The following is a 24,886-nucleotide window of genomic DNA, read 5'->3' on the forward strand; positions in this document are numbered from 1 at the left end:
AGCCTTTGGTTATAGAATCTGGTTATTTAATACTCATTAAAATATAGATGTCCTTTCCTCTAGGACTCCTGTAAAATATGAAACCATGAAGAGGGCAGGGCTAGGAGTCAGAGGGCTTCATCCTGACTCTCGGGAAGTCACTTCCTCTTTCCAAGCTGCCTTGCTGGCAGTAACACTGGGAGATATTGCTTGCCTCACAGCCACATGTGTCAGACAAGACATCAAGCACAGGAGCACCAACTTCGCCCAGGAGCTATTTGCTCACCCTGAGTTATCAGGGGCACGATGGATGAACGTCTGCTGTGGGCCGGCTGCAGGCTTGGTTGCGCACCATGCACGGTCCCAGTTCAGACTCCGGCTAGCCCTACCATGTATGGGTAAGAGAAACAGGCTCTGAACAATGAAACCACCTAGCGTTATGCCTTGAAGAGCCCAGGACCACCTGACCCTCGACTTTCTGCTTCCAGGCCACCTTTCATTCCAGCGGGGAATGCAAGTTTCCCAGACACAGACCAAGAAGGCAGCCAATTTGTCACTTTCCTCAGGAAGGAACACAGGGGTGTGCAAGGCACCAATGTCCCTAGAGAAGGGTGGACTTGAGTAAAGGAGGGAGGGAGTCCCCCACAGAGCTCTCCTTTACCCCCAAGGGCTGGTGGAAGGTCATGACAAAAGAAGTCAGCTCCCCCCTAAAAATGAATACGGCGGGAGATGATCTCAAGTAAAGGACTTGAAGTTGGTGGATTCAGATTCACGTCATGGGTCTCAGAGATTTTAAAATCAATCAGGGAGACCGGAAGTGGGCACCCAGGGCTTGGAGGCAACTGTGCAGTAACATACGCCTTGATCCCTGCAAGGTGCAGGACAGCAGATCAACGTGGGAAGGAGAAGGGACCCAAGTAGGCAGATCAGGCCAGGAGAGTGACAGCAAAAGCTTGAAAAGTTAAGAGGACTCAGGAGAGGAAAAGAATTGCAGAATTGAGACCAAGAGAAAAGATGTTCAAGACCAATTTTTGCAGAAAGGTAGAGCTGTGATAACACTTGCAAGTCAGCAGAGAGAAAACAGGAGCTGCTGGGGCCAAGACAGGGCAAGGCCAGCTGCTTGCATGTGGCCAGCAACAGCACGGCCCACACAGACCAGTGCATGGCCCTCAGGCTCAACAGACATCACTATGGATGCACCTGCTGGAAAGAATCTTCCGCCTTTCACAGTCACATAGGGAAAAATTAAGCACCCACTGTGTGTGTCTGGCACAGAATGGATTGGCCAACCTACCAGTTACAGGAAAACTGGAGAAGGCCCAACTCAAGCCCAAGGGTGGTGGCAAAGACCAGCAAAAGACAGCATCACTAAGGGTTGCTGTGGAGTGGTCTCCGGGCCAGGAGGAGGAAGCAACAGGAAGTGATCAGAGAGACCATTTGAACAGACTGAAAATTAGAGTTCCACTGTAAAGACAAAAGCTTGGCCAGGCACAGTGGCTCACACCTGTAATCCCAGCACTGCGGAAAGCTGAGGCTGGTGGCTCACTTGAGCCCAGGAGTTTGAGACCAGCCTGCACAACATGGCAAAATCCCATTTCTGCAAAAAATTTAAAAAATTAGCCAGGCATGGCAGTGCACACCTGTAGTCCCAGCTACTCTGGAGGCTGAGGTGAGAGGATTCCTTGAGCCCAGAAGGTTGAGGCTGCAGTGAGCCAAGATCGTGCCACTGTACCCAGCCTGGGTGACAGAGCAACATCTCATCTCAAAAATAAATAAATAAATAAAAGTTTGAAGGTAAGATCAACAACAAATTCTGGAGATCACTGGGCTTAGGGAGAGAGGTCTAGAAATCATGACAGGTGGAAAGAACTAGCTGTGTTTAATCGGAGGAGACAAAATCCAGCCCCAGATTCTAGGAGCCGATGGTCATACCCCTTAGCACTCAGGTAACCACAGGTTGCCACCTCCCACCCAACCCACACCCCTCAGTCTTACCTACATTGCTTATTACCCCTTTCTCTACCTAGGTGTGGTCTCCTTCAGGGATGAACCAGCAGTGCCTTGCCAGGCATGCAGAAGGCCCCGCCAGTGGTTCTTAAGGTTATTAAAGACAACAATGAAGGGAATTAAAAAACCTCCCAACTCAAAATTCAAAAACCTGACAGCCCTCCAAAAGCTAGGTCGTTAGAGAAAGCAAAGATAAGAAAAATATAAGTTATTGGAGAGCAGATTTAGGGCCCAAAGTAACAAATTTTTCTAATTTACTTATTTGTCCACTGATAGAATTGATTGTCTGCAGAGGTGGTGAGCTCTCCATCACTAGAGGTAGCCAAACAAAGACTGCAGGACCATATGCCAAGAGATTGCAGAAGAGATACCTTAGATAATCTCAAAGGGCTTGCCCAACCCAAGATCCCATAAAATGAAATATATGGTAGAAAAATTACAGACACATGTGGCAAATCATGGTGCAGCAGAATTAGCAACCATCCTTTAAACTTGAAGGAAATATTGACAGCAAATAAAAATACAACTTTATGCCGTGGTTAATAACCTTACAGACCTCATGACCCTAAAAGGTAGAAAGAGCTGGAAATAGAAATAGGTTCAAGAAGGGTTTAACTGAATGAACAAATATTCAGCTCCCTGCAGGTTATCAAAGGTGTGGTGAGAGACGGGTAAGAATGACCCCCTGTAAAGGCTGGCATCGCCGTCCATAAGCATGCCTGCCTACAGAACACCCTTGTACCCACACCGCCAGCAGCAGCCCACAAGTCTGGATGAACTGCAGGTTCTTCCAAGTGCTTGCCATGGAGAAATACCCTGCACAGCACCCTCCTGCAGAAAGGGCCTGGCCTTCGATGTCCTGGACCGTTCCTGCCAGGGGAGGAGGGTCAAGGTCATGGGAACATCCAGGCCCCACTGACCAAACACTGTGCCTCCCACAGGGTGAAAGACGAAACCACAGAGGGAACTTTCTGGCCACATAGAGTCACTCACAGTCTTGACAAAGCCTGGTTGTTCTGGAATAGCAGTTCCGGTAACATGTGCAGCTGGTTTCGGTTCAGTCGCCTAAAAAAGAGAAGAAGAATTGTAAATCACCTAGACGGCCAGGAAATCCAAAGGACTTCTCAGAAAGTGCCAGATGGATTCAGAGGCAGAAGGCCCAGTGTTCAAATCCTAACAGGGTATGTGTGACATCCCAGGGAAATTACCTTCTCTGGGCCTCAGTTCCTCATTTGTAAAGTGAAGATTCCACCACCCAGCACATGGGGAGGATAGGAACAGAGTGTGGAAGCCCTCACCAGCACCTCTCCTTCCGCTCTTTCTTCCCATAGCCATCGTCATCATCACTTCACATCTGCAAGCCCTGTGTGGTTTATAAGGCACTGATTCTAACGCCATCTCCCTCTGTGAGTTGGAAACCTGACTACACTTGAAATGGGAGACATGCCCTAATGGCCACAAAGCCCCAGTTTCATCCACATTTGGCTCAACAGAGGTTTCACTTTCTTTTCATTGTTTGCTTTGGGTCTTTTTTTCAAAACGAAAATAGCGGCCAGCGGCAGTGGCTCATGACCGTAATCCCAGCACTTTCCGAGACTGAGGTTGGCGGATCACCTGAGGTCAGGAGTTAGAGATCAGCATGGCCAACATGGTGAAACCCCGTCTCTACTACAAATACAGAAATAAGCCAGGCATGGTGGCAGGTGCCTGTAATCCCAGCTACTCAGGAGGCTGAAGCAGGAGAATCACTTGAACCTGGGAGATGGAGGTTGCAGAGAGCCGGGACTGCGCAACTGCCCTCCAGCCTGAGCGACAGAGCAAAACTCTGTCTCAAAGGAAAAAAAGAAAGAAAATAGCTTTATTGATTTTTTTTTTTTAGACGGAGTCTTGCTCTGTTGCCCAGGCTACAGTGTAGTGGTATGATCTTGGCTCGCTGTAACCCCTGCCTCCTGGGTTCAAGCAATTCTCCTGCCTCAGCATCCTGAGTAGCTGGGATTACAGGAGTGCACCATCACACCCAGCTAATTTTTGTATTTTTAGTAGAGACAGGGTTTCACCATGTTGGCCAGGCTGGTCTAGAACTCCTGACATTGTGATCCGCCCACCTCGGCCTCCCAAGTGCTGAGATTACAGGCATGAGCCACCAAGCCTGGCTGATTATTTTTATCATTAATAAAAATGCATGCTTAGCCAGGCATGGTGGTGTGCACCTGTAATTCCAGCTACTCGGGAGGCTGAGGTGGGAAAACCACTTGAACCTGGAAGGTGAAGGGTACAGTGAGATGAGATCATGCCAGTGTACTCCAGCCCAGGTAACAGAGTGAGACCCTGTTTCAAAAAATAAAAAATTTTTTTAAAAAGCATGCTCAAGTGGCTCATGCCTGTAATCCCAGCACTTGGGGAGGCCAAGTGGGAGGATTGCTCAAGGCCAGGACTTGAGATTTGCCTGCGTAACAAAAAGAAACCTCATCTCTACAAAAAATACAAAATAATTAGCTGGGCATCGTAGCTCAGGCCTGTAGCCCTAGGGAGGTCTGAGGGGTCTTAGAACCAATCCCCCGTAGATACCAAAGGACAACTATATGATAAATCATCTCAGCCAAAAGCTTTCTTCCAGAGGGAAGGAGAAAATATTACTCCCATGTAGCCAGCAGTAATTGGTCTGTGGTTATCTCCTAGAAGGTCATCCTTCATCTAATATGTGAGAAAGGCCATCTCCACCACACGGGGCACAGTCATGTTCCCCATGGTACAGACAATTAAGTCAACATTCAGAGACCCACTGGAAGTTTATTTTTGAGACAGAGTCTCACTCTGTTGCCCAGGCTGGAGTGCAATGGCACAATCTTGGCTCACTGCAACCACCGCCTCCCAGGTTCAAGCGATCCTCCTGCCTCAGTCTCCCGAGTAGCTGGGATTATAGGCGCACATGACCATGCCCAGCTAATTTTTGCATTTTTAGTAGAGACAGGGTTTCACCACATTGGCCAGGCTGGTCTCGAACTCCTGATCTCATGATCCACCTGCCTCAACTTCCCAAAGTGCTGGGATTACAGGCATGAGCCACCGCACCCATAGGAAGTTTACTTTTCAGGGCAGGCTCCAAGGGAAACACTTCATTGCCTTGGGGGGAACAAAAATCAGTACAATCCTTAAAGCAATAGAAGTAGACATCAGATAGCTCCAAATTTCTTATCCTTGGTCCAGTATATTAATCCTGTATTTACACTGTCTGGTAACCACTGTTTTTCATTTTGTTTCCCCCCCACCCCCAAGACTTTCTCATTTTTCTAGCTTCTGCTTCTGAAAATTATTTAGGAGGAAAAGGAATTCAATACCTAGCTTAAAATGGAAAATTACAGGACACTAAAGGACCCCACATGGCGAGGGACATGCAGATTGCTGAGAATAACAGTAGTCGTGGCTACCGTCATCATCAGCTCTTACTAGGTGCCAGGCACCGGTGCAAATGCATTATAGCTATTACCTGATCGTGGGCAGGAAAGCAGAGTGTAAAGCCTCTTTCTTTTCAAAGTGACAACAGCACTTTGCAGTCATGCACTCACCCTCCCGACTTCCAACAACCCACCCCCCCACCAAAGGTTTCCTGCCACCACCTCGCCATGTGGCTTGGCTCTTCACAGGTGCCCAAGATAGGTTTGCTGACTTTGTTGAGTTACCCATCTTTGAAAAATGAGAGAAGAGGAATGCCAACAGGTAAGTGAGTCACTCAAGCCATTCCTGGGTGGTAGATGTGGGATCCTGAAGCTTGCCTTCCTCTACTCCCCATGGGCTGCTCCCATGGTATGATCTTGGCCATGGTACAGTGCCAGGCCGTCTCCCAGCGTGACCGGGCACATTCCACTCCTTCCCAGCTGCAGACCCACTGAGGCCACCATGTCCTGATCCCTCGCGGCCAGCTCAGCTGCACACTGCTGCATCTACACTGAAGTTTGTAACTGCTTACAAGAACCAGTTATGTCCACTCCCAAACCTGTTTATGCCAGAGGTATTTGTCATTCTAACTATGTAATTTAATTAACTATTACATAAATGAATGAACTGCTAGTGGAAAAAAGTCATCTCTATGAAAACAAAGTGGAATGCTTTAGAAAGGTTTGATGAAAGGGAAGCTGCTAATTATAAAGGGCTGTTAAATTAAGTTAAAGATGGGTGGTAGATCGGAGGTGGGTGTCATTATAAAAATCAGGAATTCTCCCCGAGATTGCTCCCAAGGCCCTTTGGAAAATCTCACTCCACCTTCCAGAAACCAAAACCAAAAATCGTAAACAAGGTATATGTGTGGGTTTAGGCGAGGCAAACAACACAGAAAGAACTCCAGTGTTTCACACCAGAGAAAGACCCTGGCCAAAAAAAGGAGGAGGAGGAAATGCACACTTATATGTTTTAACATAAAATGGAATTTCTAAGGAATGTGTAGGTTTTTTGTTTTGTTTTGTTTTGAGACAGAGTCTTGCTCTGCCGTCCAGGCTGAAGTGCAGTGGCATGATCTTGGCTCACCGCAACCTCTGCCTCCTGAGTTCAAGCGATTCTCCTGCCTCAGCCTCCCGAGTAGCTGGGGTGACAGGCACGTGCCACTGTGCCCAGCTAATTTTTGTATTTTTAGTAGAGACGGCGGTTTCGCCATGTTAGCCAGGCTGGTCTCCAACTCCTGACCTCAAGTGATCCACCCACCTCATTCTCCCAAAAGGCTGGGATTACAGGTGTGAGCCACTGCACCTGGCCAGAATATGTGGTTTTTTTAAATGACTCTGCACTTTAATCACCTTTTATGATTAACTGATGCACCACTGGTCTCCACCAACTCAGGGGGCAGCCACTGAACTGACCACTCAGGAAGGTGCCTGCAGGGCTAAAGTCACCACTCACCACTGGGGTCGTGTCTTGACCGCCCCCCAGACCCCTCTCCTTCTCCCCTCCTTCCCAGCACCAGAGGTGGAGCCAGGATGGGTCAGGTCCAAATCAGCCCCTCATAGGCAGGTCATTAACATGTATTTTGTTCTAAGTCTTTTATTTGTTTTTGTTTGTTTTTTTTTTATTATTTTTTTTAGTTTTTTGTTTGTTTTTTTGTTTTATCCTCTCTTGTTCTAAGTCTTTTGAAGAAAACAAGTGCAGCATTTGACATCCAGTCTAGCTGTGGGCTTCTCATCATTTCGTTTTCGGCCTGGATGAGGAACTCAAAAGAAAGATCGCCTTGCTTTCGTTCAGGCTGTGGGAGGGCAATGAGGCAATCATATTCTTTCCCTTTTATTCAATATCTTATTTTCTTTTTTTCTTTTTTTTTTTTTTTTTTTTTGAGACGGAGTTTAGCTCTCGTTACCCAGGCTGGAGTGCAATGGCGCGATCTCGGCTCACCGCAACCTCCGCCTCCCGGGCTCAGGCAATTCTCCTGCCTCAGCCTCCTGAGTAGCTGGGATTACAGGCATGCGCCACCACGCCCAGCTAGTTTTTTGTATTTTTAGTAGAGACGGGGTTTCACCATGTTGACCAGGATGGTCTCGATCTCTCGACCTCGTGATCCACCCGCCTCGGCCTCCCAAAGAGCTGGGATTACAGGCTTGAGCCACCGCGCCCGGCTCAATATCTTATTTTCTTTAATATAAAAATGAAAGGTGAGGTATCAGGTCATCTTCATTAAAAGCTCAGACTTTGAAGGCAACATGATCCGGGTTCTAGTCCTCCCTTCTGCACAATTAGGGACAAGTGACTTAACCTCTGTGCACCTCTGTTTCTCATCTGTGAAATTCCACTTAGAGCAGTGTTGTTTTAAGGATTAAATGAGATACTATAGGGCAAAGAGATTACCTGGGGGCCTGGCATAGAGTGGTGATAGCTATAATCATAATTATCAATGTGTCATAAGAAAACCCATTAAAAGAGAAAAACACAAATAATAAGATTAAAGTTACCAATAATTCACCACTCACTATAATGAGATTTAGTGGTTCCAATTGTCTTCTTCCTCCTGTATTCTATCCACATGCAAATTGATTTTAGTAATACAGTTGTCATGTTTTACCTTTTCCACTTAACATTGTATTTTCAGCACATTCCCGTGGCCTTAACTGTTCTTCAAAAATGTAATTTTATATCTTATGTGTCCACTAGAATGGGTTTCCAATTTTTTTCTATTTAAATAATGTGCAATGGCAGGGCACAGTGGCTCATGCCTGTGTAATCCCAGCACTTTGAGAGGCAGATCATGAGGTCAAGAGACCAAGACCACCCTGGCCAACGTGGTAAAACCCTGTCTCTACTAAAAATGCAAAAACAATTAGCCAAGTGTGGTGGCGTGTTCCTGTAGTCCCAGCTACTTGGGAGGCTGAGGCAGGAGAGTCGCTTGAACCCAGAGGCGGGGGTTGCAGTAGCTAAAATCATGCCACTCCAGCCTGATAGACATAGCAAGACTCCATCTCAAAAATAAGTAAACAAATAAATGATGTGCGATTAATACCCTGAGTTACAATTTTTAGCCATGTCTCTGATTATTTCTTTAAAATAAAATAGACTTTCTGGTTCAGAGCATGAACTTTAGTACTCTTTTTTTTTTCTTTAAGGACACAGCTGCAAGGACTCTTAACACCTGCAGACAAACCCCTTTGCAGAAGGGCAAGACTGACGACCGCGGTGAAATGAGTGCCCGTCCCCCACCCCACCTCACCCCACCGTGTTCCTTTTTGTCATTGTTGCCAAACTGAAATGCAAGAATTGATCGAGACCCATTTTCGAACTTAAAAGCCCTGTTTGGCGATAAACCATGTGAATCAGAACAGGCCTCCGCCTTCCCATTTCTGTACTGTGTGGCCCTGTGCACCTAAGACACCAATCCCCAGGGGCTTCCCCGATGGGTTCCCTTGGCACGTCAAGGCTTCCTTTAAGGACACACAAATCAATGGACAGTGGTTATGCCAGGATGAGATGACAGGAAGAAATTTCACTTCCTCTGTAAACATTTAGCCATCATGTATGTTCAGCGAAAAATAACAGGGACAGTTGCATTGAGAACATGGGGTGGGGACCCACCCCAGGTGTCTTTGTGACCATGCCCTGTGACCACTTTCACAGCTGCAGCTACTCCTGGCTCCTTCACCTGACGCAGGCAGGCTGGGCATGGGGTCCCCTCCCCTAAGCACCCCTCATCCCCAGCAGCAGCTTAGCCTGCCAGCTCCCTCTCTTGCCAGTGCCCCGCCCTCCAGCCTGCACCCCACCAGGACTCACAGCCGCTCCAGCTCCTTCATGTCATCAAAAGCCCCACGTTCCACTGCTCCAATCTGGTTCTCCATCAGCTGCCTGGGGAAGCAAAGAGACAAGGACAGCTACAGGGTGTGAGACAAAGGCTGCTAGAAGCAGTGGGCACGACAGAGGGGCAGAGGCAAACTCTGCCAGGGCAGTGTTGGCAAGGGAGTGAGATAGGAGCCATGCCCAAGCCTCACACAGGCCCACGCCTGGCCGGAGCCGACACAATTTCCTCACACCTTTGCAAATTCCCCAACACGGGCTCCTCAGGCTCTCGGCATCTTACCTCACCACAAAACCCACTTGCAGCCCCACGACCCTCCAAAGCTGCCTGCCAGGGCAGAAGTCCACGGGGTACCCAAGCACCAGGTCTCAGCTCCAGTCAGGCTCCAGGGAGCCGGGCCCAGCAGCAGGCAGCTCAGGCTGGCTTGAGCTGCTGGCGCGCGTGCCCTGGCCTCTTGGGGCCCTGAAGGCCTGTGTCCAAGGGACAGAGCAGGGGGACTAGCCAGTATCAGGGGGAGGGGAGCCTGTGCCAAGTGGGCAGAGCCCACACAGGCAGCAACACACTCTACAATTTGCAGATAATACCCTCTCTGCCTGCACCCCACCCTGCCTGGCCCCATTGCTGAAGAAAAGAGTGGGGTACCCACGCCAATCAAACCACCTGGCTCTGTGGGACTCTGCGTCCCCTGGCCGCCAACGTGCCCTGAAACCCAGAGCATCCAGCTGGTGGGGCAGCATTTCTCACCAACAGATTGACTGTTGCATGATAACTTTTGAGATAGTCAAGTATGTTTGTCCCCCTGCATCTGTCCCTCTCCACCCATGAGCAGGTGGCTTGCGTGCCCCTGCATGGGCCTCAGATGATGATGGGGGCAGGGCAGAGGGAGCCGCCACCAGGCACTTCCCTCTCTCTGCTTTGTTTCCAAAAGCCTGAAGTGTGAGAAGCGCCTGCTGGAGGCCTGGGGGCAGAGAGGAGGAGAATCCCGGGAGAGAGGATGGGCTTCCCACAGCAGACAGAGTCTGGGAGTCAGAAGGGACTCCCAGAGCCTGGGAAGGCAGAGGTCGGGGGTTCTGGAGCAGATCCCTGCCCAGTGACCCATCAGCTCTGACCTCAGAGACGATTGCTCATGAGGTCCCTGATCCTCCAGAAACTCTCAGAACTGCGGAGCTGGGAGTTCTGAAAGAATGAGGTCCTAGGACCCTTGCACTCCCCTGGAGCACAGGGCGATGGACCTGATGATGAGTTCAGACTCAAGACTCAACATCACCCCACCCGACACCCCTCAGGATGTCTTGCCAAGACTCACTCCACAGTGGAGCAGCCCAGCCAGCCCACCACCCTACCACCCACAGCCAGGGCCCTGCCCAGGACCTCCGTGACATTCTTGGGGGTGAGATGGGAGGGAGCGCCCCATACTCACAGCACCCGCAGCTGCTTGAGCCCTGCAAAGTCATTCTTATGGATCCGAGTGATGTTGTTGCCATTGAGTTCCCTGGAGGAGGAAGGAGAGAAGGAAGCAGTGAGGTGACCCAGGGGGGCCCCCAGGCCAGGGTCTCTGCTCCAGGCGCCCTCCCCGCCTGGCTCGCCAGTCATCTCATCAGTGGGATTGGGGGCTTCTGTGAGTTGAGTCTGTATCAAGGCCCAACAAGCTGGGCCCTCTACCCAGCAGACATCCAACCAACTGGAGCCTTAGGTGCAGGATGCACCGCTGGGAGTGCTATGGTTTCCAAAAATGTGGTTTCCGCCCTGATGCAGCTCAGTCTAGTTGGAGATGAGACATTCACCCAGGGAGGAATCTGGAAACTAGTCAAGGAGAGAGGCTATTCAGGCAGAATCCTCGCTGAACCTCAGTTTCCTTATCTATAAAATGGGGGCAACAACTGTGTCTACCTCATAGGGTTAGCAGAGGTATAAGCAAGTAAAGGGCATCGCCTGCGCTTGCAAAAGGCCCCCATGGGGACACCAGTGTTATCATCTAGTGGCACTGGCTCCTGTGAGCTGTCCGCATCTAAGCAGGAGAGAGCAGGGAGGGCAATGCAGTTTTAAAGGACTGAGGAAGCGGGACGCAAGCTGAAACCCACAAGACAGGGAAGAACTGCACACGACGACAGGGAGGGAGCAGACGCGCCCCAAGGACCACACTGCATCAGGCCTGGAGTAGCTGAGGGTCGAAGCGGACAGCAGACAGGCAGAGAGTTGGGAGCTGTGGGAAGCAGGGATGGGGATCACAGAAGGCCGGAGAGTGCAAACAGAGGAGAAACCGGGGCAGGAGGAGGCTCTGGGTGGGGAGGATGGGGCCCTGCCAGGAGGCCAGTCGTGCAGCAGTGAGCAGGAGGGCAGGCCAGGAAGCGAGCCCCTCCCCTACCGTCACTGGGCTCCTCGGGCCAGACCGACAGCTCCTCCTCTCCCCCATGCTGGGCTGTCTGGCCCCTCCTTCCTTCCAAGGCCACCTTGGACCCACCTAAAGAGCTGTCTGCCCAACCTAGCCTCACTCGGTCTCACCAAAGCAGGCCATCCCAGGAGTGAGGCTCTCCCCACCCCAGAGTCTCCTCATGGAGCCCCACACAGCAGAATCTCCCTCAGGCCTCACTCCAGCTGTTCCCTGTGGCATCTGTCTCCCTGGGGCAGCTCCCCGCTTGCCTCCTCCTCTTCCTTAACACTGTCACCAGTGTGCTTTGCAGCAACCTAACTGGACCTACCCCAATACACTCACATGCACAGGCATGCACATGGGCACATGCATGCTCACACATGCACACACACACACACACACACACACACGCTCCATGTTCACCTGCAGCCCAGTCTTCTCACTTAGCCAACTTTTGTCAAAAGTTCTGGGTGTAGCCATGAGCTCAACCCAAGGCCAAGCTACTTTGAGAAACAAAGTCTCTGTCCTCCAGGTGTTTAGAAAGTGTTCGGTCTGGGTGACGTTCTAGGGTTGCTTCCACTAAGATCAACAACACACGGATTCCTTTTCTGCATCGTCCAGGATCCAGGCATTACACACACCCTCCCACAATGCAAGAAAGTGGTAAAACCATATTCATCCTTCAGATGAAAGTGGCTCTGAGAGGCTAGGTGTTTTCCCGAGGTCACCTGCTGGTAATTGACAGAGCAGGGATCTGAACCCATGGCCATCTGACCTGCTGGCCCAGGCTTTTTCTACCAGGTCAGGCTGTCTTAACACTCAACACATCTTCCCGATGCCCTTCCCTTGGGCCTGGCTCCTGATCCTCAGAAGCAGCTGCAAAAACTCATTCCCTGCTCCTTCCTCATCGCTTTCCTAACAGGATTTCTCAGAAGGGCCTGAGGCCTTTCCATGCTAACACAGCCACTGATGAGAGCCCGGACTGAGCTGCCTCCCTGCCGCAAGGACACCTTCTCCGAATGAGATGGCTCTGCTCAATGTAAAGATTGTATTTCAATGAACTTAATATTATTTCCAGAAACAGCCCCACTGTGTTGTACCCCAGCCTGCTCCCTCTGCACCCTGGCCTTTCTTCAAACACTGAGAATGTCATCATGAAGCCCTTTAAAAGTGGTTCTCTTCCCAAGCAGGGCTGGTTTTCTTTGCGCTGAAATGTTTATCCCCAAACCTAAAACCACAAGGCATTTTTGGTGGTTGTTTTTCCTATTATAAAAATATGTCAGCAATGATTATAAGAGCAACAATCTTAAACAACTTAACCAGATGCTAGTAAAGCCTTGCTTGGTTGAACTCAGCACATGTGCAAAACTGAATACCATGCGGCCATTTAAAATTGTACGGTTCTGGCCAGGCGCGGTGGCTCAAGCCTGTAATCCCAGCACTTTGGGAGTCTGAGGCGGGTGGATCACGAGGTCAAGAGATCAAGACCAACCTGGTCAACATGGTGAAACCCCGTCTCTACTAAAAATACAAAAAATTAGCTGGGCATGGTGGCACGTGCCTGTAATCCCAGCTGCTCAGGAGGCTGAGGCAGGAGAATTGCCTGAACCCAGGAGGCGGAGGTTGCGGTGAGCCGAGATCGCGCCATTGCACTCCAGCCTGGGTAACAAGAGCGAAACTCCGTCTCAAAAAAAAAAAAAAAAAAAAAAAATTGTACGGTTCTATTTGTCTTGACAACAAAAATTGTGCATGACACAGAATGTGGGAAAAGGTCACAAGACAACCCTTTTCTATGAACCTGCTTGATACGGTTTCGCTGTGTGCCCACTCAAATTTCATCTTGAACTGTAGTTCCCATGATCCCCATGTGTCATGGGAGGGGCTTGGTGGAAGGTAATTGAATCATCTAGGCAGATCTTTCCCAGGCCGTTCTCCTGAGAGTGAATGAGTCTCATGAGATCTGATGGTTTCATAAAGGGCAGTTCTCCTGCACTTCTCCTTGCTGCTGCCATGTGAAGAAGGGTGTGTTTGCTTCCCCCTCTGTCATGATCGTAAGTTTCCTGAGACCTCCCCAGCCCTGCGGAACGGTGAGTCAATTAAACCTCTTTATGAATTACCCAGTCTCGGGTATGTCTTTATTAGCAACATGAGAACGGACTAATACACTGCTTATGTGGAAACACATAAACACACACACAGGAATACATGTATACGAATGAACACAGAATGAGCTGGGGGCTTCATGCCACATTTGTAATGGCTGCTGTCACGGCTGAGTGGTAGGACTCAAGGTGACCTTAGTTTCTTTTTTATACTTTTCTGCAATGTTTTCATCTTTTTAAAGACACCTATGTCTTTACAAACCAACATAATATCCAACATAAAATATCCATAATAGTCAACATATAAATAAAAATTATTGCATTTAAAAAGAAGTACTATGCATATTACTGAATATTTTTCAATTTCCCAAAAAAATTTTAAAAAGTCATACATAATCCCATCACTAAGAAATCACTCCCGTTAATGTTCTGAGATATTCGCCCTCAAGCCTGTTTTTTTTTAATACAATTTTTATATAGTTCAGATAAGTCAACAAATGTTTATGGAATACTTACTATGTGCAAAGCGTTTTTGCAAGGTTCTGAAGATAAGAGGATGAATGAGACATACATGTTACCCCTCCTTCTACAACCTCATACCCTGTGTGTTCTCCGCTTAAGATTCCGATTGGCCAGCAAGTGTCCCTTCATTTGGATATATCAAGTTACTGGACCACTCCCTCCCTGATTCCCTGTGACTGGAATCCCTGCGCTGTTTAGATATTGTCCAGTTATAAACAATATTTCATAAAGCTTGATGGGCATTTGGGAGGAATACATTCCTGCAAAAGGAATTACTTGGTCAAAGGTCATGAAAAATCTGACTAGTTTTACATATCATTCATCACTCATTCCTTTTCATGGCAACAAAAGCAATTGACTATGACAATTATTCCCATTTCACAGATGACAAAACTGAGGCAAAGACAAACACTGACTTATCTGAACAAGGCAGGACCCAAAATGGAACTCAAGAATCCCCGAGGATGGAAATCCCACTAAGGTGGGGCAGAGGTGGAAGGGACATTCTGATAACAGCCCGTTAGCACACCTCTCTGCTCACCCTTTTGTACCAGCCCCCACAGTGCAGGTGCAGGGGTGCATTCCTGGGTCCAGCCCCTCCTCCTTACTTCCTATACCCCACTCCACAACTGCACAAGACTAAAGATGCGCCAGGGGGAAAGACACTGGCACAGACAGCGAGGCAGGCACAGCCTCTCCCTTGAGGTCCTGCTTCCAGGCCAGAATGTCCAAAGAGGCCCAAGCCCACCCCAGCCTGCCACCATCAGCCTTGCTCTCTAATGCAGAGCTTGATGCCTCCTCTCAGGAAAGAGCCCCTCGCCCCAGCCTGAAGCCTGCGAGCTCTCACTAAGCTCCCAGGTCTGAGGGCTGCTGCCTAAGGAGGCATTATTGCCACTTAGCCTGAGAAAGTGACCTCCACTGGCTAAGCCACCCTCTCACCCCCCAGGATCAAGTTCACAGCCAGCCACTTCCCCTGAGCAGAGGTTGCTAGAATAAGGCTAGGAGGACATTCTTCTGCCGCATCTGATTCCTCCAATAGGAGGTTCTCAATGTTCCCATGGAGCCCCCTCCCCCAGTAAGCTGCTAGGGGGAGACTGGAAGATGCTCCTGGGACCTTAAGACCAGGGCGGCCAGGGGAGTGGGGCCACTGGGGCAGGCCCCAGCCTCGGGTCTGAGGAAGATCCCAAGATCCGGAGCCCACCTGGGCCCCCTGCGGTTTTGCCACCAGAGCCCACACCTCTTCCTGGGCACCTACTGTGTGCAGGCTCTGGGCCTGACCCTAAGCATCCTTCATCTCGTTTCACCCTCATCTTGCAACCTATAAGGGGAGTCATATGCTCTCCAACTTGCTAAGGAAGAAACTGAGGCACGTATGCATGAAGCAACTTGCATAGTGCCCACACGGCTAATAAACGGTGGGACCTGGATTAGCCCCTGGCCTGTGTGATTCCACACTGTCTCCTACGTCACAAGTTCTCCTGTTGCTGGACTCTCCCTCTGTCCCCTCATCCCATCCTCTTACCTCGAATGGCCATGCCTTGGACAGAGCTGAAGAGCATAACTTGGGGGCTTTGGAGAGGACACGCCATATACACTGGGGCTCTGTAATAAAACCATGTGCTCTGCCTACACAATAATATTGGGGGCTCCCCAGCCAGGCTGAGCTAAGTGTTCTTAGTCTCCAAAAGCGTGGGCTCTGGAGCCAGACCATTCGGCATCGAATTCTGGCTCCACCATTATACTGGCTGTGTGTCCCTGGACATGTAAGTTAGCTTTTCTATGCCTCCGTTTCCCCATTTATACAACGAGGAGGTGGCAGGACCCACCTCTTGGAGACGTGGTAAGGTTTAAATGTCTTGCTATTTCTAAAACACCAAGAATAATGCCTGGCACGCAATTCGTGCTCTCTATGGCAGTATTACCTGCTGCGATTATCCTTACTACTGCCACTGTTGTGATTTCCCTCTAGGACCACGGCTCTGCCAGGAGGTGGTGTCCCCAGGCTCAGCTCTGACCAGTAGGGCTAAGCTGAGCTGGGAGGAGTCAGAGACACCTCCCTGCAGGCCCGAGGATGCCGAAGACCAGGGAAGACACCCTAAGACGATTCTCCCTCTTCCACAGTGATGAGTTTATACTCATCCTTCTCCCCAAGGACGAAAAATGCTCCAGCGGCGAATGGCCCTGATTTCCCTCCGTTCCTGTGTGGTCCTGGCCTGAAAGGAAAACCTCCGTGGCAAACGATTTGGGAGAAAATCCTCCAAAGCAAAGTTACCAAGGAAAAAACAAAAACACACAAGGATTTCTTGAATCCTCTCAGGAAACAAGAATTTGATCCCCAGTCTCTGGGTGTTTGTGAGAAACCAAAAGAAACCCCGGGATTTCCTGGGGCTGCAGGAATACACTCCCCAGGCCCCTCTCGACTGTTCTGGGGGCTCCTGGCACTGCCTTCGCAATTTCTCAAGCTGAAGCTCCAGCCATTCCTGTTCCCTCAGGGACCAGAATGTTCCTTTCTCATCACAGCCTGCAGTGAATGAGCAGGCTCACCCTTCCTGCAGGGTCTCAAAAAAAAAAAAAAAAAAAAAAAAAAATCGCACATGCTGTCACTGAAAAAGACAAGCCTATTCAGGAACTGTACACCCAGCTCTTTGCGTTGAAATCTTACCCCTGCAGCACTGAAAGTCTGCAGAGTCAGACGGGGAGAACAGAGGAAAGAAAAATTTCCCCCACAAGTCGCTGCCCAGACAGCGGTAAAGGGGCCCACAGAGGCCTAACACCCCAATCTGCAGGCTGGCCCTGGCTGCATTTCTCCCATCCCACCCCCCAGCAGCAATACCCACCCCAGGCCTCTACCCTCAAGCCTGAGCCCTGCAGTGCTGCCTCACTTGCAGGCTCCCTGCATTCACTTTGGCCCCCCTCCAATCTGCTCTCCAAGCCACCACCAGAGTGGTCTTTTCAAGATGCAAATCTGATCATGGCACTCTCCACTTAAAGCCTTCAATGAATCTCCATTGCTCTTGGAATCAAGACAAAAATCTCCTTACTGTCCCGGCACAGTGGCTCACGCCTGTAATCTCAGCACTTTGGGAGGCTGAGGCAGGTGGGTCACCTGTGGTCAGGAGTTCAAGACCAGCCGAGCCAACATGGCAAAATCCCAATTCTACTAAAAATACAAAAATTAGCCAGGTGTGGTGGCAGGTGCCTGTAATCTCAGCTACCTGAGAGGCTAAGGCAGGAAAATCACTTGAACCTGGGTGGCAGAGGTTACAGTGAGCCGAGATTGAGCACTGCCCTCCAGCCTGGGCGACAGAGCAAAACTCTGCCCCAACACAACAAAAATCTCCTTACCGTGACCTGCAAGCTCCCGAGTGGCCTGCTCTGTGTGCACCAGCCCAGCCTGCCCCAAGCCCTTTCTGCGTTGCTAATCCCTCTGCCTAGAATGCTTCTTCCTTCCTCTTTGCCTAATAACTCCAATTGGCAAACCTTCCCATCACAGGCCCACAGAGTACCCCAACCCTCTCTTATGTAGCACAAATCAGAGCCAATTTATATTGGTTTTTTTTTTTTTTTTTTTTGAGACAGAGTCTTGCTCTGTCACCCAGGCTGGAGTGCAGCGGTGCAATCTCGGCTCACTGCAACCTCCGCCTCCCGGATTCAAGCTATTCTCACACCTCCGTCTCCCAAATAGCTAGGATCACAGACACTCACTACTACGCCCAGCTAGTTTTTGCATTTTTAGTAGAAGCAGGGTTTCACCATGTTGGCCAGGCTGGTCTCCAACGCCTGGCTTCAAGTGATCCACTTGCCTCAGCCTCCCAAAGTGCTGGGATTACAAGTGTCAGCCACCTCGCCCAGCCAGAGCCAATTGATATTGATTTGGGGGATTCCCTGACTGATGTCCCAGCCTCTACATGAGACTGGAAGCTCCCTGGGGACACAGACTGTGTTTTTCTCACTATTGTATCTCCAGGGTGCAACACAGAACATGGCACGTGATAGATGTTTCAATAAGTGTTTCTTGAATGCAGGAAAGAATTTGCATTAAAACTGACATTTTAAATCGCACCAGTTGAGTGGGTTTTCCATGTTTGTTTCCCTACTCCAAAAATAAAAACACACACGTTAAGAAATGCTATTCTCGCCGGGCGCAGTGGCTCACGCCTGTAATCCCAGCACTTTGGGAGGCCAAGGCGGGTGCATCACAAGGTCAAGAGATCGAGACCATCCTGGTCAACATGGTGAAACCCCGTCTCTACTAAAAATTAGCTGGGCACCTAAAAATTAGGTGGCACGTGCCTATAATCCCAGCGACTCAGGAGGCTGAGGCAGGAGAATTGCCTGAACCCAGGAGGCGGAGGTTGCAGTGAGCCGAGATCGCGCCATTGCACTCCAGCCTGGGTAACAAGAGCGAAACTCCGTCTCAAAAAAAAAAAAAAAAGAAAGAAATGCTCTTCTCAGCCAGGCATGGTGGCTCACTCCTATAACCCCAGCCCTTTGGGAGGCCAAGAGAGGAGAATTGCTTGAGGCCATCCTGGGCGACATTGCAAGACCTCATCTCTACAAAGAAAAATTTATTATAATTAGCCAGTCATGGTAGTATCAGCTACTTGGGAGGCTGAGATGGGAGGATCACTTGAGCCCAGGAGGTTGAGGCTGCAATGAGCTATGATTGCACCACTGTACTACAGCCTGGGCAAGAGGGCAAGACCCTGTTGAAAGAAAAAGAAAAAAAGAAAGAAAGAAAGGAGGGAGGGAGGGGGAGAGAGAGAAAGAGAAATGAAGGAAGAGAGAGAGAGAGGAAAATAAACATTCTCCCCAAATGGACATCACCCCTAAAAAGCTCCACATGCAAAGGATGCTGCCTTGTCGCCAACAAACTCGTCTCTTCCAGGTCCTTCCATTCTCATAAGTGAGCCCAGTATGAGCAAGGAAATGGCACCTTTAGGGTCCAAGCTGCTAAGTGAGACAGTTGAGTGACTCCAGACACCCTCAGCAGGAAATAGGAAAGGACAGGTGTCTTCCTCCTCCTCAGGGGTGGTCTCAGGCTTCAGGAGCACCAGGGTAGCCAGTGGAATGGGGCAGGTGCCTGCCACAGGGCAGCACTGGCCTGGCTGTTGCATAAATATAAGCTCCACGTACTTCTCACAACATCCCTTGGAAGTGCGCGTCTTCGACATCACCTTACAGATAAGGAAATGGACCCTACAGGTTGAGTGGCAGAGTTGGGAAGCCAATCCACGTGGCTCAGTGTTTGGGCCAAATAACTCAGGCCTTGGATACACAGGCCTGGCTGGAATCCCAGCTCTATCCTTTTATTTAAAAAAAAAAAAACAAAAAAAAAAAACAGGATCTCATTCTGTTGCCCAGGCTAGAGTGCAGGGACATGATCACAGCTCACTGCAGCCTTGACCTCCAGGCTCAAGTTGGGGTGACGAGGATCTGACTGAAGCCGGCGTTCACCTCAAGCAGTCATGACGCAGGAGGGCCTGAGGGCCCAGCAGGCATAGCCCGGAATTTCGAGGATGTGAGGTTATGGGGAAGAGGGGGTCACAGAGGAATCCCTAAGAGCACCGGCAAGCCTTGGGTAGGTATCGAGGAATTCTGAAGTCCTGGAGACCTGAGCCCAGAGGGCAGAGTGAGCACAGAACCTGACCCCAAGGAACAGGGAGCCGTGGCTCCCGAAGCGTTGAGGCCTCTGGCCAACCTGCCTTGGCCCATAGGGTAGAAGAATAATTATTCCTCAGCCCTTTAATAGGAAATGCCAGCCCCCCAGCCCTAGGGCTTCCAGTCTGCTCCTCCACTCCCTTCAGTGTCAATGCTTCCTTCTGGCCTGGAGCAGCCTGGAGCTCCGCAAGCAGCCTTCTTTCCCTGCCCTTAGCACACGCACCAGGCTCCCAGTCAAATGCCCCTCCTCTAAACCAGCTTCCCCAGGTGCCCATCTATTCCCTCCTCCAGAGCGCTGACTGTCATTCGGAGCTGCAGTCAATAGGAGGTCCTTTGTCCAAGGCCAGCCTCCCAGCTACCTGTGAGGGGAGAGGCCACAGCTGGTTTGCTCACTGCTGTATCCCCAGCACGTGCAAGGGTGCCTGGTACATAATAGGTGCTCACTGAATACAGGCTGCCAGAGCAACCCTGCCCACTGAGCCTGGCACACCATGGTCGAGGGCTGGGACCACCCGCTGACATGTGACCAGTGGGGAAGCCCCAAGGAAGAGGAAGCAGGGACCCCATACCAGGGCCCATTTGCTACCAATCCACTCCACCCATGTGCCTGGGTTCCTGGGGTCCCGTCTTGTTTCCTTGGCTAGAGAAATAGCAGTCGCTACACTACTATCCCAACAAGCAGCTCATTTAAGCCTCACAGTAGTACCTGACTCAAAGGCTCCTTGTCAGCCTTGACTGACAGATGAGCGCATGAGGCCTAAAGAATTTCAGTGCCCTGTTCTAGGTCACCCAGCTGGTCGAGGAGCGGGACTTGAGCTCTTGCATGTCTGACCCCAGGCCTAGCTCTCTTTAAAAAAACTTTTGATTGTTAATTGTGGTAAAATATATATATATATATATATATATATATATATCCAACATACCCTCTTAATCATTTTTAAGTGTATAGTTCTATAGTGTACTGTACTACTTTAAAATGTATATATTCAGATTGTTGTGCAAACCAATCTCCAGAACGTTTTCACCTGCAAACTGTAACTCTATACCACGGAGTTCCCCCATTCTCCGCCAGTCCCTGGCAACTGCCCTGCATCTGTGGGTAGAGACGTGGCTTGCTTCCACGTTTTAGCTGTTGTAAATAAAGCATGGGTGTCCATATACCCCTTTGGGACCCTGTGTTCAGTTCTTTTGGGTATTTACTTGCAAGTAAAGTAGCTGGGCCGTATGGTGATTCGACTGTTCATTTTTGAGGAACTGCCACACTGCTCCCCACAGCAGCGGCCCCGTTTCATATTCACACCAGCAGTGCCCACATCCTTGTCAACACTTGCTATTTTCCGTTTTTTGATAGCAGCAATCCTAGTGGGTGTGAGGTAATTGGGGCCCAGCTCTTAATCCCAACTCCATGGTACATTCTGTCCTGAGGCCCAAAGGGCACCCCCGTTCCTTCACTTCTGAGGCCCCACCTTGCTCTTGCCAATCCCCTTCCCAGATCTGAGGCCCACCCCAAAACCACAGCCCTGCGGCCAGGGACCCCCTGACAGCCCCTAGGTCTCCATGCTCTCTACCCACACAGGCCCCTGGGAGGCCACCCACCCACCAACTCCCTGCCGCTGACCTCCGCCTGCACCACCACCACCTCCCTGAATGTGCCCAACTCTGCTCACCACTCTCCACCCCAACACCAGACATCTCGCTCCCTATACCAGCCTGCAACTGGGTCCACCCAGCAAACACGTGCAGCCAGGAATCGATCGCGCCCAGTTTGCCTTTACAGCCCCAGTGCTAAGCACTGGCAGGTGTTTTGTAGATGCCGAATGAGTGTCTGGCAAATAATGAATGAATGAGTGAATGAAGTCAGGCCTCATTAAGACTAGAGAGCAAAAGTCAATTTAAAAACTAAACACAGGCACGTCTTAGAGCCTTGAGACTCAGGGAATTTCAGCTTACCATTTCCCAGCCAGCTGTTCAACTCTAGGCACATGGCTCCACCTCTATGAACCTTCTCCTCATCTGCAAAGCAGAGGAGAGTAATACCTTCCCTGCACCGGAGTGTGATGAGGAGTGAAAGAGGGAACTCAGGTAAAGCAGCTCATTGGAGGCTGGCAGGAGGGAGGGGCTCTAAACCGCAAACATGCCACCATCAAACTCCCTCTCGCCTCTCTCTGCCTCTGCCCTTTTCTGGCCCATTGCCAGCCCTCCCCATTCCCGAATTCCCCAAAAGCCCTGGCTCTCTCCTGCCCTCTCAAAGAGACTCCAGTCCACTTGCCTCTGTGCTGTAAGCAACTCTCTCCTAAGCCTGCTCCCCGTCAGAGCTCCTGAGCCTGTCCTCTCATCTGCAAACTTCCTCACCACCTGCTTGCTGCCAGCCATCTGCCTCCTGCCTTTGGCTTCTCCCAGGAAACTGCTCTCCCCACTTTACCAGTGACCCCTGATCTTATGTTCCAGAAGCTTTCCTCGGACCTCGTCCTCAGACAGACTGAATGCTCTCCACACCGCTAATCCTTCTCCTCTTCACCAAACTCCTCCTTTGGCCTTTGCAATAACTACTCGGCCCAGGCTCAAACCCACAAACGTGTGGCCAGTGCTCCCCCAAGTCAAACACGAGACAGAAGCTCCTCCCGCCTCTCCGCCATCTCCTCCTTCCATGCATTCCCCTTCTCCTGCCCTCTGATGTGGGTGGGAGCTAAAGCGTGTGAGTCCTCGAAGGATGTGCTTTCTTCTCCAGGAAACCTCAGTACCAAGCAGTGTTTCTTAAACTGTGTCCTGGGCATTCCGGAATCCAAATCACTGGAATTGCCTTGCCAAAGATCTACAGAACCAGCACCTCTAGGATGGGCTGGGAATCTGCATTTCGTGCCAGCTTCCCAGGAGATCTTTATTCCCACCGAAGTTTCTGTTCCACTGCCCTCATGGGTTGAAGCGCTTCCCTGGAGCCTCCCCCAACCACCCATCTCTCTCTCCAGCCTGAACACGCTCCAGAGTAACCTTCCCCATCATGACATCTGGGGCCATCTTTTTCACATACACTTTTAATGGCAATTCAAAGAAAACAGGCGAAAGCCAAATTCACAGCTTCTCCTCCAGGATCAGTTGCCTTTTCCAGCTTTATTCCAGTCTCAAGATCACTCTCACAGGCTCTCGAGCCTCAGAGTCTGCTGTGCCGGTCACACTTATTCTCTCTGCCTTGGTCCAGGCCCTACTTCCTCTCATATCTTGGCCTCTGAAATAGCTTTGAACTTGGCCAGGCACGGTGGCTCATGCCTGTAATCTCAGCACTTTGGGAGACCAAGGCAGATGGATCACCTGAGATCAGGAGTTTGAGACCAGCCTGGCTAACATGGTGAAACTCCATTTCTACTAAAAATACAAAAAATTAGCCACACGTGGTGGTACGAGCCTGAAATCCCAGCTACTCAGGAGGCTGAGGCAGGAGAATCGCTTGAACCCAGGAGGTGGAGGTTGCAGTGAGCCAAGATTGCAAGATTGCACCATTGCACTCTAGCTTGGGCAACAGGAGCAAAACTCTGTCTCAAAAAAAAAAAAAATGGCTTTGAAGTCTATGACTGTAGAAGATTCCTAGTGGCTGAAAGCAGCACAAATGTATTATCTTTCCATTCTGGAAGTCAGAAGTCCAAAATCAGCCTCACCACGTTAAACTTAAGGCGGTGGCAAGGCATTAACGGCAGATTGGATAAAGAAAACGTGGTACATATACACCACAGAATACTATGAAGCCATAAAAAAGAAGGAAATCAGGCTGGGTGCAGTGCTTGTAATCCCATAGCATGGTCGTAATCCCAGCACTTTGGGAGGCTGAGGCAGGTGGATCACCTGAGGTCAGGAGTGTGAGACCAGCCTGGCCAACATGGTAAAACCTCGTCTCTACTAAAAATATAAAAATTAGCCAGGCGTGGTGGTGGGTGCCTGTAATCCCAACTACTCAGGAGGCTGAGGCAGGAGAATTGCTTGAACCCAGGAGGCAGAGGTTGCAGTGAGCTGAGATCATGCCACCACAGTCCAGCATGGGCAACAGAGCAAAAACTCTGTCTCAAAAAAAAAAAAGAGAGAGAGAGAAGAAAAACAGATGAAGGAGAAGAGAATAGAAAGCCAGCTAATGGAGTTACAAAATCATCAATGAATGCTAAAACTAGGGGGATGAAAGCTTGATGAGAAACAGGATACGTACCTAGCTTCAAACAATCCCCCCACAACTTACCTGTTAATACCAAAGAGGAAAACAATGACTTCTCAGCAGAGAAGCCTGGCAGACGTCAACTTACCAAGTGATTTCAGACAAAATCACCACTACTGGGACAAACCGACATCATGTGCCTCCTGACATGCTGCACCAGGAAGGACACGGAGTCATTATTTGACATTCCTGGCAAAAATGCATAACCCAAATCTAAGAGTGAGGAAAGATCAGATGAAGCCAAACTGAGAAGCTTTCTGCAAAATAACCGGCCTGTATAAATCAAGAATGTCAAGATCAGGAAAAACAAAGAAAGGCTGAGCAACTCTTCCAAATCCGGGAAGACTAAAGAGTCGTGACCATTAAATGTCACGTGTGATCCTGGCAGGATTGTAGACGTGCAAGAAAACAGCCATGAAAGACATTATCGGGGCAATTGATGAAAACTGAATGTGAATTCTGGAGTCGAGAGTAGTTTTGCACAGATGTTTAATTTTCTGATGTTGGTAGCCTTATTGTTCTTAGAAAACACTCACCGTGGCTCAAGCCTGTAATCCCAGCACTTTGGGAGGCCGAGGCGGGTGGATCACGAGGTCGAGAGATCGAGACCATCCTGGTCAACATGGTGAAACCCCGTCTCTACCAAAAATACAAAAAATTAGCTGGGCATGGTGGCGCGTGCCTGTAATCCCAGCTACTCAGGAGGCTGAGGCAGGAGAATTGCCTGAACCCAGGAGGCGGAGGTTGCAGTGAGCCGAGATCGCGCCATTGCACTCCAGCCTGGGTAA

The 24,886-nt window shown here is 49.9% G+C and overlaps 1 protein-coding gene across 1 annotated transcript in view; it reads right to left on the reverse strand.

Moving 5' to 3' along the window:
- The window catches only part of SLIT1 (slit guidance ligand 1), a 191,464-nt gene that overhangs the window by 158,540 nt on the left and 8,038 nt on the right, over positions 1-24,886 (reverse strand). The window contains exons 2-4 of the mRNA XM_003922342.4: positions 10,668-10,739; positions 9,226-9,297; positions 2,980-3,051 (exon numbers count right to left, since the gene is read on the reverse strand). Coding sequence (XP_003922391.1) covers positions 2,980-3,051; positions 9,226-9,297; positions 10,668-10,739 — 216 coding nt within the window. The remainder of the gene's footprint in view (positions 1-2,979; positions 3,052-9,225; positions 9,298-10,667; positions 10,740-24,886) is intronic.

Source organism: Saimiri boliviensis, chromosome 12 (assembly GCF_048565385.1).
Source record: "Saimiri boliviensis isolate mSaiBol1 chromosome 12, mSaiBol1.pri, whole genome shotgun sequence".
NCBI classification, from domain to species: Eukaryota; Metazoa; Chordata; class Mammalia; order Primates; family Cebidae; genus Saimiri; species Saimiri boliviensis.